The sequence below is a fragment of the Choloepus didactylus genome, chromosome 6, assembly GCF_015220235.1.
Source record: "Choloepus didactylus isolate mChoDid1 chromosome 6, mChoDid1.pri, whole genome shotgun sequence".
Classification (NCBI taxonomy): domain Eukaryota; kingdom Metazoa; phylum Chordata; class Mammalia; order Pilosa; family Megalonychidae; genus Choloepus; species Choloepus didactylus.
In genome coordinates, this window is record NC_051312.1 from 124519783 (window position 1) to 124538262 (window position 18480).

Genomic DNA, 18480 nt, shown 5'->3' on the forward strand with positions numbered 1-18480 from the left:
TCAAAGACGGTGACTATTTTGACTTTGGATTCCTCACTTGTAAGGAGATGGTTCTCAACTGGGGGCATTTTGGCAATGTCTGGAGACATTTTTGGTTGTCACTGCTGGGTTGGGGAGAGCAACTGGCATATAGTGGGTAGAGGCTAGGGATGTTACTAAACATCCTACAGTGCACAGGCCACTGCACAAATTACGTGGCCCAAAATATCAGTAGTGTCTAGGTTGAGAAATGTTGGGTAGATATCTTTAAGTTTCTTTTTAACTCTAAAAATTCTGTGTTTTATGAAATCTGTTGCTTCTTTTAAGTTTCTTGCAAATGTTTAAATAGCAGCTTCCTTCTTTTCTGAATGGAAGATTATCCAATAATGTGGTACAACCTCCCATTAGATGCTAGAATTCCCTTTGTAACATTCCTGCCAGACTGCCAAGTGGTGGGAAGTTTGTGACCTCAAATCCTGGCAAGAATCCCTGTGGCATTAATGGCCAACTTCCAGCTTTCTGTGGGCTAAGAGAATGGCACTGTGTGAATGGAAATTTACATGCCATATAGAACCTTTGTTTCACAAAGTAGTTTTCATTATTTTTTCTCTCCCACTTTTATAATATTTATTAACTGGGAACAAAAATTTCTGCCTTGAGTTTCACTTTCATTTTCCCAGCTCTCACCTTTTGGATAGACATGCTCTGAGCAGTGAGTGTCAATCAGGAGTGTCAAAGAAAGATATATATTAATTCTCAGATGGGATTTTCCGATCTCCAGAACTCCAAGTTAGCTCTATAGTTTTATAACTTCTAGGCATTTACATTTCTTCTTATATTCTCCATCTGTTTCTGGTCTCCAGGCTGTTAAATGGCATTGGATGGTAGCTCTGGGCACTTTTCCAATAAAAAGGATACGGAAGTATCCTGGAACAGAGCTCTGTTCTGCCTATTAGAGAGCAAAAGCTAGATGCGGAGGATATGCCACTTCAGTCCCCCTCTCAGTTAAGGGGAGAGTATCTGCAGGTAAAGAGCAACAGTGGCTCATATGCAAACATGTCTTTGGGATGGATGGAGCTGTAGGCATTATTGCCTTCTGGCCGTGGAGCTACACAGACCCAGGTATTCTAATCCTGACTCTACCATATACCAGTGTGACCTTGAGCACAATCTTTAAGTTCTCTGAACCGCAGTTCCCTTGTCTTCAAAATGGGAATAACAACAGTACCTACGTCATGGATTTTCTGTGAGGATTAAATGAAATGATACATGTCAAGTGCCTGGTCTCAATTGGAGTTAGCAGTTTTTCGTGCCAGTGTTATGGTTGGGGCTCAAGCATGGCAAAGAGAGAGAAAAGGGTTGTTATTTTCCAGAAAGAAGTAGCATTATCTGAAGAAATAAGGAGACTTCTTTTTGTTTTTGAAGTAAAGAACCTCTGTTTATATGCACTCTTCACCAGAATTATACCCCATGCATTTTGTAAAAAAGAGAGGGAGAAAGGGAAAGATATAGTACTAACCCATGATAAATTGGAAAATTTCTCTGACCCCCTCCTGCCCTCTTAGGTCCCTTTCAAAACCCTCTCCCTTTATATCATCTCCAAACTATGAGCTACACATAAAAACAGGGGCATGTGTTGATCAAGAGCTATGACCACGAAAAAGCAACAAACAGGAAACTTAGGTTTTCAACCTTAGCATGTGAAAACAGTGATAAATGTAAATTTAAGCCTTTGGAGAAGGGTCATGTTGGGTCAATCCCCTCAAGTGAACTTACTCCAGCCAAATGTATCTCACTTAATAGCTTCCTTTTTGAATGCAAATGATGATCATATGTAGAAAGGGTCCAGTCCAGACCCATGCACATGCGCCTACTTGCAAAAGTGGCAGTGGCTGCCTCTTGCCTCTTCCTTTGCCCAGTCCTTTAGGGTTGAATAGGAGTGACACGTGGTAAAATATTAGAAATGGCACTGATGGCGTGAATGGAAACATGATGGCCTAACTCCTTCCTGGCAGAGCCTACTGTTTGAGCATTTCAGTACCAGAGCCAACTGGATACCAACCATGACTGGGAAACTTTGGACTCTCAAGGAGAAATCTAAGCTTGTAAAGTAAATTTAAAACTGAGCCAAGGAGGTTAATAGGAGTAGACTGTGGATATCCTTGGCATTGCTGACATTGCCTTCACCGTGTATTCCTGGAAATGGCATACTCAAATTATGATAGCAGTGAAAAAAATGTCTTTTAGGAGGAATTACAGGAACATGTGATAATCACATTAGTTCTAATAAAAGAGGAACCTCAAGAAGAGCATCAAATGGAACCAAGTACTTCAACTGCACAAATTAAACCAAAGATGTCTAGGAAAAAGGATCAAGTTCATCTTCCTCAAATGAATGAGTAATTCAAAGCTTGCTCAAAATCCAAAGTACCAATGCTTCCCTTGCCGACCATTGTGCCTCCAATTAACAAGGTACATCAGGATACTTTGAGGAAGTGGTGCCAACATTTTAATTTGAGTACCAATGGCCTGAAAATAGAGGTTTATCTGAGGCTCCAGCAACATGTTTACCCTGGGCAAAAACAGGATATTCCTGATACATTAGGGGAGGCCAAGCTGCAGTCATGTTTGAAGATGATGACCAAGACAGCAAAAGATCAGAAAAGTTGTGAGACAAGGGAGAGAGAAGAATTGAGTAATAGAGTTGAAGTAATAACTTCAGCTCAGGAGGCAATATTGGCATCATGGACAAGAATTCCTACAAGAGTAGCTCAGCCTAAGACTGTGAATTCATGTCCCATTCCTACTTCTGTTGAGACCTTTTTGTCAGATGGTGTGTGCTTCATGGCAGAGTTCTCCCTGCAGACACCAAGGCTTGGGTTTGCCTGCAGTTCCATGCAGGGCAGGCCAGGGTACCTGTGATGGTTAGGTTCTTGTGTCAACTTGGCCAGGTGACGGTGTCCAGATGTCTGGTCAAGCAAGCACTGACTTAACCGTGAGTGCAAGGACATTTGTGACTGGTTAATAAACCAGAAAGCTGGTTTATTAAATCATCAGTCAGTTGGCTGCAGCTGTGACTGATTACATTAACAAAGGGCGTCTTCCACAATGAGAGAATTCAATCAACTGGATGTAATCCAATCAGTTGAAGACTTTTAAGCGAGAAAGATCGAAGACCTTCACTTCTTTGGCTAGCCAGCAAAGCATTTCCTGAGGATTCCATCAAACACCTTCATCGGAGGTACCAGTTCACTGCCTGAGTTCACTGAACACCTTCATTGGCGTTGCCAGTTTGCTGCCTGCCCTATGGAATTTCAACTCGTGCATACCCACAGTTGCGTGAGACACTTTTATAAAATTTTATCTTTATAGATATCTTCTGTTGATTCTGTTTCCCTAGAGAACCCTATCTAATACAACTTGGTACCAGGAGTGGTTCTGGAGAAACAGAATCTTAAAATAGGCTTTTACAATTGGTTTTCTACTCTGATTAGATTCAAAGGCACTAATGACTCCATTTCCAATAATCAAGATGGCACTGACAGTCCATGGCATGAGTTGGCAATGGAGATACGCAAAATACTACCATTTGATTCTCCTAATCATACTCTTGTATGAAGCAAGGGTCTGGGTGACAGTGTTTTTGACACCTTAATAGAGTTTTGCAGAGTTAAGAGGTATAATGATGTTGGTTGGTGGCTCTTAATTAGGCTGGATAAAGTTCTAAGAGAAAGGGATGAGCTAAAGTCTTCATATTTGAAACTTAAGTGCCATATGACAGGTGTAAAGGTTTCTATGTGTGCCCTGAAAGAAAATCTTATTTCCTGTGGCTGCACACTTGAGATTTCTGAAAACCAGACCCAGGGTCTCATTGTGCAAGTAGTAGATTTACAAAGTAAACTGAAATCTCAACCGTGCAGGGTGTCTGCTGTTAAAGTAAAGGCATTGATTGGAAAAGAATGGATCTTGAAACTTGGGATGGGTACATATGGATTGATAATAATGGCAGTGAGGACACTGGAACCCTGGATTCTGCTGAGTCTTTGTTAGATATACTTGTAGTGGTCTGTCCTGGGGAAACAGCCCCCCACTTCCAGTCTGCCCTGAGAAGACAGCTACCCCACCTCCAGCCTGCTCTCAGGAAACACCTTCTCGATCTCTGTTCTAGTTTGCTAATGCTGCTGGAATGCAAAACATCAGAGATGGATTGGCTTTTATAAAAGGGTGCTTATTTGGTTACACAGTTACAGTCTTAAGGCCATCCAGTGTCCAAGGTAACACATCAGCAATCGGGTACTTTCACTGGAGGATGGCCAATGGTGTCCAGAAAACCTCTGTTAGCTGGGAAGGCATGTGGCTGGTGTCTGCTCCAAAGTTCTGGTTTCAAAATGGCTTTCTCCCAGGATGTTCCTCTCTAGATGGAAGTTCCTCAAAAATGTCACTCTTAGTTGCACTTGGGATATTTGTCCTCTCTCAGCTTCTCCAGAGCAAGAGTCTGCTTTCAACAGCCATCTTCAAAATGTCTCTCATCTGCAGCTCCTGTGCTTTCTTCAAAGTGTCCCTCTTGGCTGTAGCTCCTCTTCAAAATGTCACTCTCAGCTGCACTGAGTTCCTTCTGTTTGTCAGCTCATTTATATGGCTCCAGTGATTTAATTTAGACCCACCCTGAATGGGTGGGATAACACCGCCATGGAAATTATCTAACCAGAGTCATCACCCACAGTTGGGTGGGGCACATCTCCACGGAAACACCCTAAACCAAATATTTGAACTTAATTCCCACTAATATGTCTGCCCCCACAAGACTGCATCAAATAACATGGCTTTTTCTGGGAGACATAATATATACAAACCATTACAACCTCCAATCTGAGGAGCCTGCCATCCAACCTCCACCTAAAGAGATTAACCCTTCAGTGCCTGCTAATCCTGTAATCACCTCCCCTAAGGAAGCAGCCCTCACTCCTCTGTCTGGAGAGATTAATCCTGTTTCAAGAGATGAAACTGCAACAGAATGTCCTGAGGTAAATGGCTTGAGGAACACTTCTAATTCTTTTCATGACCCCTCCCCACCACCACTCTTCTTCAAGACCTGTAACTAGCCTAAAGTCCCAACAGGCCCCGAAGGGTGAGGTACAAGGTGTCACACATGAGAAAGTATGCTATACTCCAAAAGAACTGTATGAGTTTTCCAATTTATACAGACAGAGATCAGGGGGATATGTGTGGGAATGGATATTAAGGATGTGGGATAATGGTGGAAGGAATATAAAGTTGAATCAGGCTGAATTTATTGATATGTGCCCATTAGCAGAGATTCTGCATTAGAAAGGGCATTAACAGTTTGTTTGGTTGGTTGGCTGAAATGTGGATCAAAAGGTAGCATTACCTGAGGCTGAAATGCCAGAACTGCCCTGGTATAATGTAGAGGAGGGGATTAAAAGGCTTAGAGAGATTGGAATGTTGGAGTGGATTTATCATGGAAGACCTGCTCACACACCCCTGGAATATCCAGAGGACACACCTTTTACCACGACTGTGAGGAATTAACTTGTGAGACTAGTTCTGTCATCCCTGAAGAGCTCTGTAATCACCCTTCTCTGGTCAGATATTACTGTAGCAACTGATGTCACTGAGCTGGAATCCTTAAACACAATGGGGATAATTGGATCCCGAGTGGGCAGATGCCACGTGGCAGCAGTTAATCAAGAAAGACAAGGTGGGTGTGGCTACCATAATGGAAAACAGGCTCAAAGCAGCAGACAAAATAATCTGACTCACAGAGACCCACACTCAGTCCCCAGTATGGCACCATTCCCCGAGGTGATCAGACTGCTACCTGGTGGCAGGTTGATTACATTGGATCACTTCCATCATGGAAGGGGCAGCGATTTGTTCTCACTGGAATAGACTCATACTCTGGATATACGTTTACCTTACCTGAATGCAATACTTCTGCCAAAACTACCATCTATGGACTTATGGAATGCCTTATCCACTGTCATGGTATTCCACACAGCATTGCTTCTGACCAAGGAACCCACTTCACAGCAAATGAAGTGAGGGAATGGACACATACTCATGGAATTCTCTGGTCTTACCATGTTCCCCAGAGGCAGCTGGGTTGATAGAACTGTGGAATGGCCTGTTGAAGACTCAATTACGGTGCCAACTAGGTGGCAATACCTTGCAGGGCTGGGGTAGTGTTCTCCAGGAGGCTCTGTATGCTCTGAATCAGCATCCACTCTATGAGGCTGTTTCTCCCATAGCCAGGATTCATGGATCCAGGAATCAAGTAGTGGAAACAGGAGTGGCACCACTCACCATCACTCCTAGTGATCCACTAGGAAAATTTCTGCTTCCTGTCCCTGCAAGCTTAAGCTCCGCTAGTCTACAAGTCTTAGTTCCAAAAGGAAGAGGGCTTCCACTAGGAAACACAACAATAATTCCATGGAACTGGAAGTTAAGACTGCCACCTGGCCACTTTGGGCTTCTTATGCCTCTGAATCAACAGGCAAGGAAGGGGATTACTGTGCTGGCTGGAGTGATTGATCCTGACTGTCAACGGGAAATAGCACTGCAACTACACAATGGAGATAAAGAAGACTTTTTCTGGGATACAGGAGATCCCCTAGGGTGTCTCTTAGTACTACCATGCTGTGTCATTAAAGTCAATGGAAAACTGCAATAACCCAATCCAGGCAGGATTACCAATGGTCAATAAACTTCAGGAATGAAGATTTGGGTCACCCCACCAAACAAAGTGCTTGCTGGGGGTAAAGGGAACATGGAATGGGTAGTGGAAGAAGTTAGTGATAAATATAAACTACAACCACGTGACCAGTTATATAAATGTAGGCCACACTTTGTACCTCACCTTCAGAGCCTGTTGGGACTTTAGTCTAGTTATAGGTCTTGAAACAAAGAGTGGTGGTGGGGAGGGGTCATGAAAAGAATTAGAAGTGTCCCTCAAGCCATTTGCCTCAGGACATTCTGTTGCAGTTTCATCTCGTGAAACAGGATTAATCTCTCCAGACATAGAAGTGAGGGCTGCTTCCTCAGGGGAGGTCATTACAGGCTTAGCAGGCACTGAAGGGTTAATCTCCTTAGGTGAAGGTTGGATGGCAGGCTCCCCAGGGCGGACTGGAGGTCAGAAAGGAGTTTCCTGAGAGCAGGCTGGAGGTTGGGTAGCTGTCTTCCCAGGGCAGACTGGAAGTGGGGGGCGGGGAGGGGGGATGTTTCCTTAGGACAGACTGCCACAGGTATATCTAACAAAAGACTCAGCAGAATCCAGGGTTCCAGTGTCCTCACTGCCATTATTATCAATCCATATGTCCCCATCCCAAGTTTCAAGATCCATTCTTTTCCAATCAATGCCTTTACTTTAACAGCAGACATCCTGCACAGTTGAGATTTCAGTTTACTTTGTAAATCTACTGCTTGCACAATGAGACCCTGGGTCTGGTTTTCAGAAATCTCAAGTGTGCAGCCACAGGAAATAAGACTTTCTTTCAGGGCACACACAGAAACTTTTACATCTGTCATACGGTGCTTAAGTTTCAAATTTGAAGCCTTCAGCTCGTCCCTTTCTCTTACAGCTTTATCCAGCCTATCTAAGAGCCACCAACCAACATCATTATACCTCTTAACTCTGCAAAACTCTATTAAGGTGTCAAAAACACTGTCACCCAGACCCTTGCTTCATACAAGAGTATGATTAGGAGAATCAAATGGTAGTATTTTGCGTATCTCCGTTGCCAACTCATGCCATGGACTGTCAGTGCCATCTTGATTATTGGAAATGGAGTCATTAGTGCCTTTGAATCTAATCAGAGTAGAAAACCAATTGTAAAAGCCTATTTTAAGATTCTGTTTCTCCAGAACCACTCCTGGTACCAAGTTGTATTAGATAGGGTTCTCTAGGGAAACAGAATCAACAGAAGATATCTATAAAGATAAAATTTTATAAAAGTGTCTCACCCAACTGTGGGTATGCGCGAGTCCAAATTCCATAGGGCAGGCAGCAAACTGGCAACTCCAATGAAGGTGTTCAATGAACTCCTCAGGCTGCAAACTGGCAACTTTGATGAACTCCTCAAGAAATGCTTTGCTAGCTAGCCGAAGAAGAAATGAATGTCCTGTAACTTTCTTGCTTTAAAGTCTTCAATGATTGGATTAAATCCAGCTGATTGAATTCTCTCATTGCAGAAGACATGCCTTCCGTTGATGTAATCGGTCACAGCTGCAGCCAATTGACTGAAGATTTAACAAACCAGCCTTCTGATTTATTAACCAGGCACAAATGTCCTTGCAGTAATGATTAGGCCAGTGCTTGCTTGACCAGACACCTGGACACCATCACCTGGCCAAATTGACACATGAACCTCACCATCACAAGTGTGCAGGCATAAAGAATACGTTTTTGCTCCTTTAAAAGTTTTTTTATGTGTGTATGATATATTCACAATATTCAAAAGATGCTTAAGGGTAAACAGTAAAATATTTCTGATTGTAACATTGACACAGTTAGCCTTGTTCAATCATATTGTGTGTGTTTGTAAAAGGAAATTAATGAAATTAAATGTCTACAAATGGATTTGCTGTTGAATGAAATGCCTACAAGTGGAATTTCTGAGTAAAAAAAAACACAAATAAAACAAAAACAACAACAACAACAAAAACAAAACAAAACCTGAGTCAAGGGGAATCCCATTTAAATAGGTAGCCAACTGGGGATCACATACATTCTGAATTCCTTAGAAGAACCCCTGGTTCTCTGGTTACTTACTGAGGCAGCTCCCCTCACAGACACAGGAGGTCCCGCAAGGCCTTCACATCTGTGGAAAGAATTTGAAATAATTTCTTTCAAGCAGGGCCTAACTTTTACCATGACAAAAAATCAACAGCATATTTGCTGTTAAATCTTGATATCCTGAGAAGACACATGTTGAATGCTCTGTGGGAAGACATTTCTTGGTTAGTGCATTGTTGAAAAAAAATTTGGGGAAAATTTCCCTGGGATTGCTTAGAAACTGTTTTCTATTTGTGTCACTCAAGTAGCCAAGAAAAAATGATAGTAGTAGATTTCTTTTTGAGCACAGCTTAAAAAAATACAGTAGCAAAAATAGTTACATTTGTTGAGTGCTATGTATCAGGCACTGTTCTCATCTTAACTTTTTTAAATACGTCAACCCTGTAAGGTGGATACTATTACAACTCCCATTTTACAGATGAGAAGCTGGAGGTGCAGAGAAGTTGGAATATGCTGTCTAAGGGATACAGTTAGTGATTGAGCCAGTATTCACCACAGGCTGTCTGAATCCAGAGCCCTCCTTGTTAACCAGCATGGCACACTGACTCTTCTTGCAAATGGGAAACAGATTTTCTGTTTTCATACATTTTTATATTAAAGAGGGATTAAGTCAGGAACAGAATCCACAATTCACAAGGGGAGATTTTTAAAAGCAAATCTCTTAAAAATGGCTTCAGGATGTTTGTTTTTATAAAGATGTGTTATTATCATGAAACCAGGTTGGAGGAGAACAATTATGCTATTACTATTCATATTGCTTCTCTGAGATCAGTGAGGATAAAAACTAATTAGATCCAAAATTGAGATAGAGGTTCTTATCTTTTAAATCCTATTCCAAGGGGTGCTCTGCCTGAATTATAGCACAAGAATTAACAGACTGTGATGACTCAGAGCTCTGTATGAAATTAGGTCCTCTCCTCTACTAAGAGAACAGCACGAGTTAAACCATTGGGACTCAAGATCAGATATTCAAAAGTGGCAAGCCACGGTTTTCCTTAATTCAATCTTCTAACTTTTTCTTGGTTCATGAAAGTTGAGCATAAACTCTGGGAAGCCAAGCAATTCATCTGTTTAACATATCCCTATGTTTTTAAAGTTTAGCTCACAGTTTAACAGAAATTAAAATTAATTTAGACTTTTCCCTATTACTCTGAAATATCAGCTCTACTCATAATATCTGGAAGTTAGATACTGTTTTTATTCCTTTTATTTTGGGGTTTATTTTGTGGTTATTCCTTTTATTCTGAGTGCTTTGGAGGAAATAAAAATGATTGAAATAGGGGCACTGCTCTCTGAGAGCCTTTGATAATAGGAAAGATTAGATACATAAAGAACCAAAATCCAAGCCAAGATATGATAAAGACTATAAAGAGAAGTAAGTAAAATGCACTGAAAATGCAGAGGGTCTGGTGAGCATTTCCTGGAGAAGAACAGGGAAGGCAATATGGGGAAGCTGGTAGCTGAATTGGTACGAGAGGCTCAAGAACAGCATGAGAAAAAGCTTGGAGATGCGAGAGAACAAGGGAGCCTGGGAACTGGCAAGGGAGCTGGGAACTGCCTGGAGCTAGGAATAGGCAGACTGTGAAGATTCTTTCCGGAGCCCCGTTGGGCTGCAGCATCTCAGCAGCTCACCAGGTCCCCATCAGCTCTGGTGTGAGGGTAGCAGGGGTAGGAATCAGCTTCCAAGAGCATCAGGTAAGTGGAAGATGTGGCTTTAGAGGACACGTGGGGCACTACTGGGACACAGTGCCACTGAGTGTGAGTGTGCAGCTAGTGGGAGGATGCACGCTCGCCCAAGGGTGTGCATGAGCATATGTGCCAATGTGCACTTAGGTAGGAGGGTATAGGATTTAGTCCTATAAGTTAATATAGTCCTAAAAGTTAATATATGTTTCTAATCTGAATGTAGAGTGAATAAAAGCAACAGTAGTACCATGAAAGCTATGTTGTAAAAGTCCTCAGGTCTTTCAAGGGAGACAAATACATGCCTCATCTTCTGCATTTACTCACTCACACGTCCTACGATGCCATCTCTTAAAGATCGCTCACAAATATCCCTGCTTCTCCACCTCCACTCTTTCTGCCTTAGATTAACTTTTCAGGATATCTCTTCCAGACTCCTCTCCATTTTTACAATAACCAACAGAAATGCAAATTTATTCTTATCAACCCCCTACTTAAAATTTTACAAGGTATTATCCCAAACCTTAATATGACACAAGGCTTTTATCTGATGAGAACCCCATCCAACTCCTCTCCCTTCAAGCCTTATCTCCCCACACTTTACTCCTCCAGAGGTATTTGTACTCTAGACTTGCCAAATTAATTCCTCCCCCATAAAATATTCTTTTGTCTTTATACCTTTGCAGATACCATTCAGAAATTCTCATTCAATACAGTAGGGTGGAGCTCAAGAATATTCTTTTCTAATCAGAACCCTGGGTGATTTTTCCCAAGTGTTGGTGGAGCACATTTTAATCACTGGCCACTGCAGAGATCCACCTCCCTATTCACAGGCAATTTGGACCCTACCTGGCCTAAACAGACCCCACCTTCTCCTTTCATCCTCACTTTTTGCTTCCAATCTATCAACAAATCCTGTTGATTCAAACACAGAAATTCCTCTCAAATCCATCTACATCTCTGCATCTTCCTGCCTTTACATCAGTTAAGCCTTTATTATCTCTTGCCTTTATTATCTCAAAAGCTCCATAACTGTCCCTCTGTCTCCAGGTTTTGCCCCAATCTAATCCATTCTCTACACTTCAGCTAGGCTATATAATTTATTGGCATACAATTGTTCATAGAATCTTCTTGCAGTCCTTTTTATTTCACTGTGGTCAGTAGTAATGTTCCCCTTTTCATTTCTGATGTTCTTTACTTGAATCCTCTCTTTTCATTTTTCTTTGTCAATCTAGCTGAAAGTTTGTTTATTTTATTGTTCTTTTCAAAGAACCAACTTCTGGTTTTGTTGACTACTGTTTTTGTTTCCTATTTTGTTTATCTCCACTCTGATCTTTGTTATTCCTTTCTTTTGCTCACTCTTGGTTTAGTTTGGTCTTTTTCTAGCTCTTCCCATTTTGAGGTTAGGTCTCTGATTTGAAGTCTTTCTTCTTTTATAATATAAGCATTTAGAGCTATGAATTTCCCTCTCAGCACTGCCTTCACTGCATCCCATAAGTTTTGGTATGTTGTATTTTCTTTTTCATTTGCCTCAAAATATTTCCTAATTTCTCTTTAACCCAATGGTTGTTTCAGAGTATGTTGTTTAATTTCCACGTATTTGTGACTTTTCCCTTTCTCCCTTGGTGATGATTTCTAGCTTCATTCCACTGTGATTGGAGAATATACATTGTATGATTTCAATATTTTTTTTTATTTATTGAGACTTGTTTTGTGACCCAACATATGGTCTTTCCTGGAGAATGATCCATGTGCACTCGAGAAGACTGTGTACCCTATTTTCATTGGGTACAGTGTTCTATATATGCCTGCTAGATCTAGTTGGTTTATTGTCTCATTCAAGTTCTGTACTTCAATCTTCTGACTAGATGTTCTATCCATTATTGAGTGTGGTGTGTTAAAATCCCCTACTATTAATGTAGAACCATCAATTTCTCCCTCCAACTCTGGAAGTATTTGCTTCATATATTTTGGGACTCCATTGTTAGATGCTTATATATTTATAATTGTAACATCTTCCTGTTGAATTGTCCTCTTTATGAGTATATAATGACCATCTTTGTCCCTTGTAATTGTTTTTGATTTAAAATCTATTTTATCTGATATTAGTATAGCCACTCCAGCTCTCTTTTGGTTACTACTTGCATGGTATATTTTTTTTCCATTTTTTCACTGCCAACCTACTTGCATCATTGACTTCAAGGTGAGCCTTGTAGACAGCATATAGTTGGGTCAAGCTTTTCTATCCATTCTGCCAATGTCTGCTTTTTGACTAGAGTTTAATTCATTTACATTTAAAGTCACCAATGATATTACAGGACTTTTTTCTGCCATTTTGCTATTTAACCCTGATGTTATACCATTTTTGTCCCTCACTTCTGCTAAAGCCTTCTTTTATATCTATTTGCTTTTTTATTCTGTACCATATTGAGTACTTTCTCATTTGCATCTGGATATATTTTTCATGTTTTCCTTGTGGTTACCATCGGGTTAAAATTTAACACCCTAAATATAAACAATCATATTTGGTTTGATAGCAACTTAACTTCCATAGCAAGTACATGTAATTTTCCTGTACCCCTCTGTCCAACCACCATTTTTTTATACTTGTTACCACTTATATCTTTGTACGTTTTATGTCCTAAAATCTAGATTTGTCATTATTTTTTATGCACTTGCATTTTAGCACCGGTAGGAAGTAAGAAGTGGAGTTATATAACTAGAAACACAATACTGGCATTTATAATTATGCAAATGGTTACCTTTACTGCAGGTTTTTATTTCTTTATGCTGCTTCAAACCACTGTCTAGTGTCTTGTCCTTTCAGTGTGAAGAACTTCTTTTAACATTGCTTGTAGGATAGGCCTAGTGGTGATGAATTCCCTCATTTTTGTTTATCTGAGAATGTCTTACACTCTCCCTCATTTTTTTTTCTTTTTTTTATTCATTTTATTGAGATATATTCACATACCCTACAATCATCCATAGTGTACATCAGTTGTTCACAGTACCATCATATAGTTGTGCATTCATCACCAAAATCAATTTTTGAGCATTCATTACTTTGAAGTAAATAATAATAAAAATAAGAATGAAAGGACAAGTAAAGAAGAACACCCAAAACATTCCATCCCCCCTATTATTCATTTAATTTTTGTTCCCAATTTTCAACTCATCCGTCCATACGCTGGATAGAGGGAGCGTGAGCCACAAGGTTTTCACAATCACACGGCCACATGGCATAAGCTATATAGTTATACAATCATCTTCAAGAATCAAGGCTACTGGGTTGCAGTTCAACAGTTTCAGGTATTTCCTTATAGCTATTCCAATACACTAAAAACTAGAAAGGGATATCTATATAATGCATAAGAATAACCTCCAGAATGACCTCTCAACTCCATTTGAAATCTCTCAGCCACTGAAATTTTATTTTGTTTCATTTCTCCTCCCCCTTTTGGTAAAAAAGATTTTCTCAATTCCATGATGCTAGGTCCAGGATCATCCCCGGGAGTCATGTCCCATGTTGCTAGGGAGATTTACATCCCTATGAGTCATGTCCCACATAGAGTCTCCCTCATTTTTGAAAGACAGTCTGCCAGATATAAAATTCTTGGCTGGCAGTTGTTTTCCGTCAGCACTCTAATATTTCTACGCACTTCCTTCTTGCCTCTATGGTTTCTCATGAGAAATTGGCTCTTAATCTAGTTGGGACTCCCTTGAATGTAACACATTGCTTTTCTCTTACAGCTTTTAGAACTCTCTGCTTGTCCTTTGCAGTTGATAGTGTAATCAACATGTGATGGGGTATATTTTTCTTCATGTTTATTCTGTTTGGTGTTTTTTGAGTGTCTTGGATGTACATATTCACATCATTTGCTAAGTTTGGGACGTTCTCTGTCATTATGTCTTTGACTATTCTTTCTGTCCATTTCTCTTCTTCTTCTTGTGGAACTCCCATAACATGTATATTGTTGCATTTGATGGTGCCCCATAGCTGTCTTAGGCTATTTTGCTTTTAATATTTCTTTTTCCTTTCTGCTCCTCAGACTGACTCATTTCAAGTGTCTTGACTTCAAGTTTGCTGATTCTTTCTTCTGCCAACTCCAGTCTGCTCTTGAAATGCTCTTGGGCATTTTTTATTTTAGTTTTTTGGTCTTCATCTCCAGTAGTTCTGTTTGGTTCCTTTTAAAAGTTTCTATCTCTTTACTTAGACTCTCATATTGTTCATTCATTGTTTTCCTGATATCTTTTAGTCTTCATCTCCTTGAGCATTTTTAAGATCATTTTTTAAAGGCTTTGTTTGGTTTGTACACATTCTCATCTTCTTTGTTGGTGTTTTCTGTATTTTTATCCTTTTCCTTTGGATGGGCCATCATTTCCTGTTTCTTCGTCTTGTATTCTTTTGTTGCACACTGTACATTTTAATACTTTAAAATGTTAACTGTGTGATTTACTCCCTGGGATGTCTGTTTCTTGGTTTTGTAACCAGCTGGTGATAAGAAAGGGATTTTATTGTACTTCAGCCCTCCAATCAGGAAGGACTGCCTAAGGTGATGCAGTGTGCAAGATTTTCCCTGATTTCTGGGCCTCTGTCTTGTCTTGGGCTTTTGCTTGTTAGTTGTTTTGGAGTTCCCCTGATTACAGGAGTTTGGTTGTCCCCTCTGCTTCTCAGTTGACAGAACTCCTTCTCCCTGGTATTTGAAGCTGGCAGGCTTTTATCCCAGACTGTCCATCTCCACAGAATTTTAAACTCCTTTTGTTTTCTCATGGTGCTTTTGCCTAGAGGTCAAATTCTGGGAGGACGGTCACCCCAGGGAGGACTTTCCCAAGCCAGTCTTTCCCAGCCCAAACAGGGCCAGGGACCCATGACGGAAGCACAGACCAGCTCCAAAGTGTCCTGGGGAGGGGATCAGGAAGGGTGCCAAAATATTCTCAATCGGCTCCTCAAAGCTGAGCTTTCCTGGTCTGCCTGGCAAATGCAGCCCTTCAGCTAACTGTCCCCCACGGCCCTGAGGAAGTGCTGTGTCTTTAAATCTCCGCCGCCTCCTCCCCATCTGGGGAGGGTTACAAAAGTGGCTGCCACTGACCTTGTTGGGGTGGGGTCAAAACAATGGCTGCCCAGGTAAAAACAGCTGCTCTCAGAGCCAAGACCCAGCAATCTCAATTAGCTAATCTAAAGCTGTGATCAGTGCCCACTGCTGTTCCTGGGGAAGAGGACTTTTTTGTCCTTTTTTGACACCAGCTCTAGCCATGGACTGGACCCCGCAGCAGCCTGCCATGAGGGTGGCGGATGGGCACCGATAGCTGCTACACAGAGAGAGAAATGCACAGTTTTTTACGGTAATTTATTGGTCTCTTCCTTCTGCTCTTTTCTGGATGCTGTACAGTGTTTTTCTGGCCTTTGGAGTTTCAAAATAGTTGTTTCAGACAGTTCTTGTCTGTTTAATAGTTGTTTTGGTGGAGAAACTGAGTCCTGGAGCTCCTTACTCTCCATCTTCCCCAGAAGTCTCCCTCTGCTTAGCATTTTAATGACTTCCATTTGCTCTTGGTCTAAAGTCCAAATTCATCCCTTCATTTACAAGGCTCCATGTGATCTAGTTTCTAGCCTCATAACTGAACTTCTGCCATTGTAAAATTTGCATCATCTCTCGAGCCTATGCATGTACTGTCGTACTGTTACTTTGTCTCAAACACTTGTCTACCACCTCTCTGCCTGGATAACTGTCTCATTCTTGAAGAATCTTTATAAAGGTTATTTTCTCTGGGAGACCTTCTCTGAGCCTAGAGTTAGGCTGAGATGCATACCCCTTGAAATGTGCTCTCATAGCATCCAGAACTTACCCATCTTATCACTCTTCTGTTTCTCTATTTCCTTGCACGTGACCTCACAATGAAGCCCATGACACCAAGAGCTGTGTCTGTTTTGTCCCACCATATGCTTAGGACCTGCTGGCACAGTGATGTACAGGGTATTCCTCGAGCAGTATTTGTTGAATAAATGAATGAATGGATTTATTCTTATCCTCATCACATCCTTTCCACCTCCTGTATTTTTCACCATTATCAACCTAGTTTCCAAATTCAGAGTGGAGAGTTCACCCCTGAATCTTCCTTTTTCCTCATCTATCACATCCAGTCACCAGGTTCACATGACTCTACATTCTAAATTCTAGACAAATCTGCCCATTTTTTTGCCCTCTTTATTGCCTCTATTTTAGTTTAGGTGACCACCATCTCTACAGTGCTAAACCTGGACTCTTCGACTCTAGTTTTGCCCCCTCAAATATATTCTTTGTGGTATAGCTACAGCAGAGTTTCTCAACCTCAGTACTACTGAGATTTTGGGATGGATAATTCTCTGTGGTGGTGGTCTGTCCTTTGCATTGTAGGATCTTTGGTAGCATCGCTGGTCTCTACCCACTAGTTGCTGGTAGCACTCCCCTCCAGTTGTGACAATCAAAAATGTCTTCAGACATTGCCAAATGTCCTTTGGGGGTAGGTAAATCACCCATGGTTAAGAACCACTGAGCTAAAGTGATCTTTCTAAAATGAAAATCTGATTATGTTACTTCCCTGTTCAAAAACCATCAGTGAAAAATATATATACATATGCACATACACACACACACGGAAATATCCCAGAATTAGTGTTTGTCCATGTTAGGGGATTATGGTGATTTTTTTTCTCTTATATATATATATAATAAGGAAAAGAAGGCTATTATTTTTAGAAGTGATTGATGGATCCCCACTGCCTGCTGGATTGAGTCCAAGCTCCTTAGCATTTGCATTGCACGTAAGGTGCCTGTGTTTTGGACTCTGCCAACCTCTCCCATCCCATCTCTTAACAGTCCTCACCTTATTCAGTGTCACTGAACCTCAGTGACCTAGATGAGTTGCTGCTTTCTCCAGTCTTTGCACCGCTGCTTACGTCATTCCTTCCAACTGGTGCAGCCTTCTGACTTAAGAGCCTAGTTAAGACCTATTTGACCTTCAAATAATTGGCTCTCCTCTTTTAGGAAGCTTTCCAGATCCCCCAGTCTGGTTAAATGTGTCTCCTATAACTTCTCCTGGCAGAAGTATCATGCATCAACCATAGCATTCACCACACTGTACCACAATCATCAGTTTACTTGGCTGTTTCCCAAATTGCGGCTAGTCCAGATGGTGTTCCAAGATCCATTACTGTCATTTTCCAGAATACTGTTATAATAAATATACAAATCCATTGCAATCATGATGGGATTAGCACTTCCCAGAGTTCTGGGATGTACTTCCTGCCCCACTACATGCAGCAATCTGATCTTCCCTGCTAGGTCATGAGGTCTTCCAGGCAAGGACTTTTTTTATTTCACTGTTTTATCTCCAGCACTAAACCCAGTGTCTGACCTAGAGTAGTTCTTAACAAAAGCTTGATGAATGAATGAAAGGGAGGCTAACCTCTCTACTGCTATCACCCATGCCAGGAATTTTGACAACCCTCACCACAGTGGGGACAGTAAGGAGCTAAGCTGCAGTGGTTCTGGAATGAAAATGAAAATATCCTGGAAAATTAAAAAGAAATACAGCTCCCTGGGCCCTACCTTCATACCTTCTGAATCAGAATCTCAAGATGGGGGTGTGAAAGCCTGTCGTAATTTTTTAAATTGCTGATGAGATTCTAATGATCAGGCCGATTAAACAGGAACCACTGGCCACTCCGGATGAAACTCAAAGCCACTCTTCTGGCCTTGCCTCCCCTTACTACCACCACTACAACACCTAGGATCCTTGAAGGAGCATTCTCAAAGCAGGATCTTGCTTACACCTTCAATATAGGTGTCTCCAATTCCTGTTTCTTCCAACTCAAACGCAAGCACCTGTAGAAGGTTGAATGTTGGACTTCAAGAAGATATGTCCATGCCCCAAACCCTAGAATTTGTGAATGTTATCTTATTTGGAAAAGGGAGTTTGCAGGTGTAATTAAGTTAAGGATTTTGAGATGAGGTGATTATCCTGGATTA

General features: G+C 41.1%; 1 protein-coding gene and 1 pseudogene across 7 annotated transcripts in view; one reads left to right on the forward strand and one right to left on the reverse strand.

The window, feature by feature from the left end:
• Positions 1-18480, reverse strand: part of EXPH5 (exophilin 5) — an 84243-nt gene that overhangs the window by 17323 nt on the left and 48440 nt on the right. For all 7 annotated transcript variants that reach the window (XM_037841346.1, XM_037841342.1, XM_037841341.1 and 4 more), the window contains one exon: positions 8768-8816. In XM_037841346.1, coding sequence (XP_037697274.1) covers positions 8768-8816 — 49 coding nt within the window. The remainder of the gene's footprint in view (positions 1-8767; positions 8817-18480) is intronic.
• Positions 2182-7628, forward strand: LOC119535880 (annotated as a pseudogene).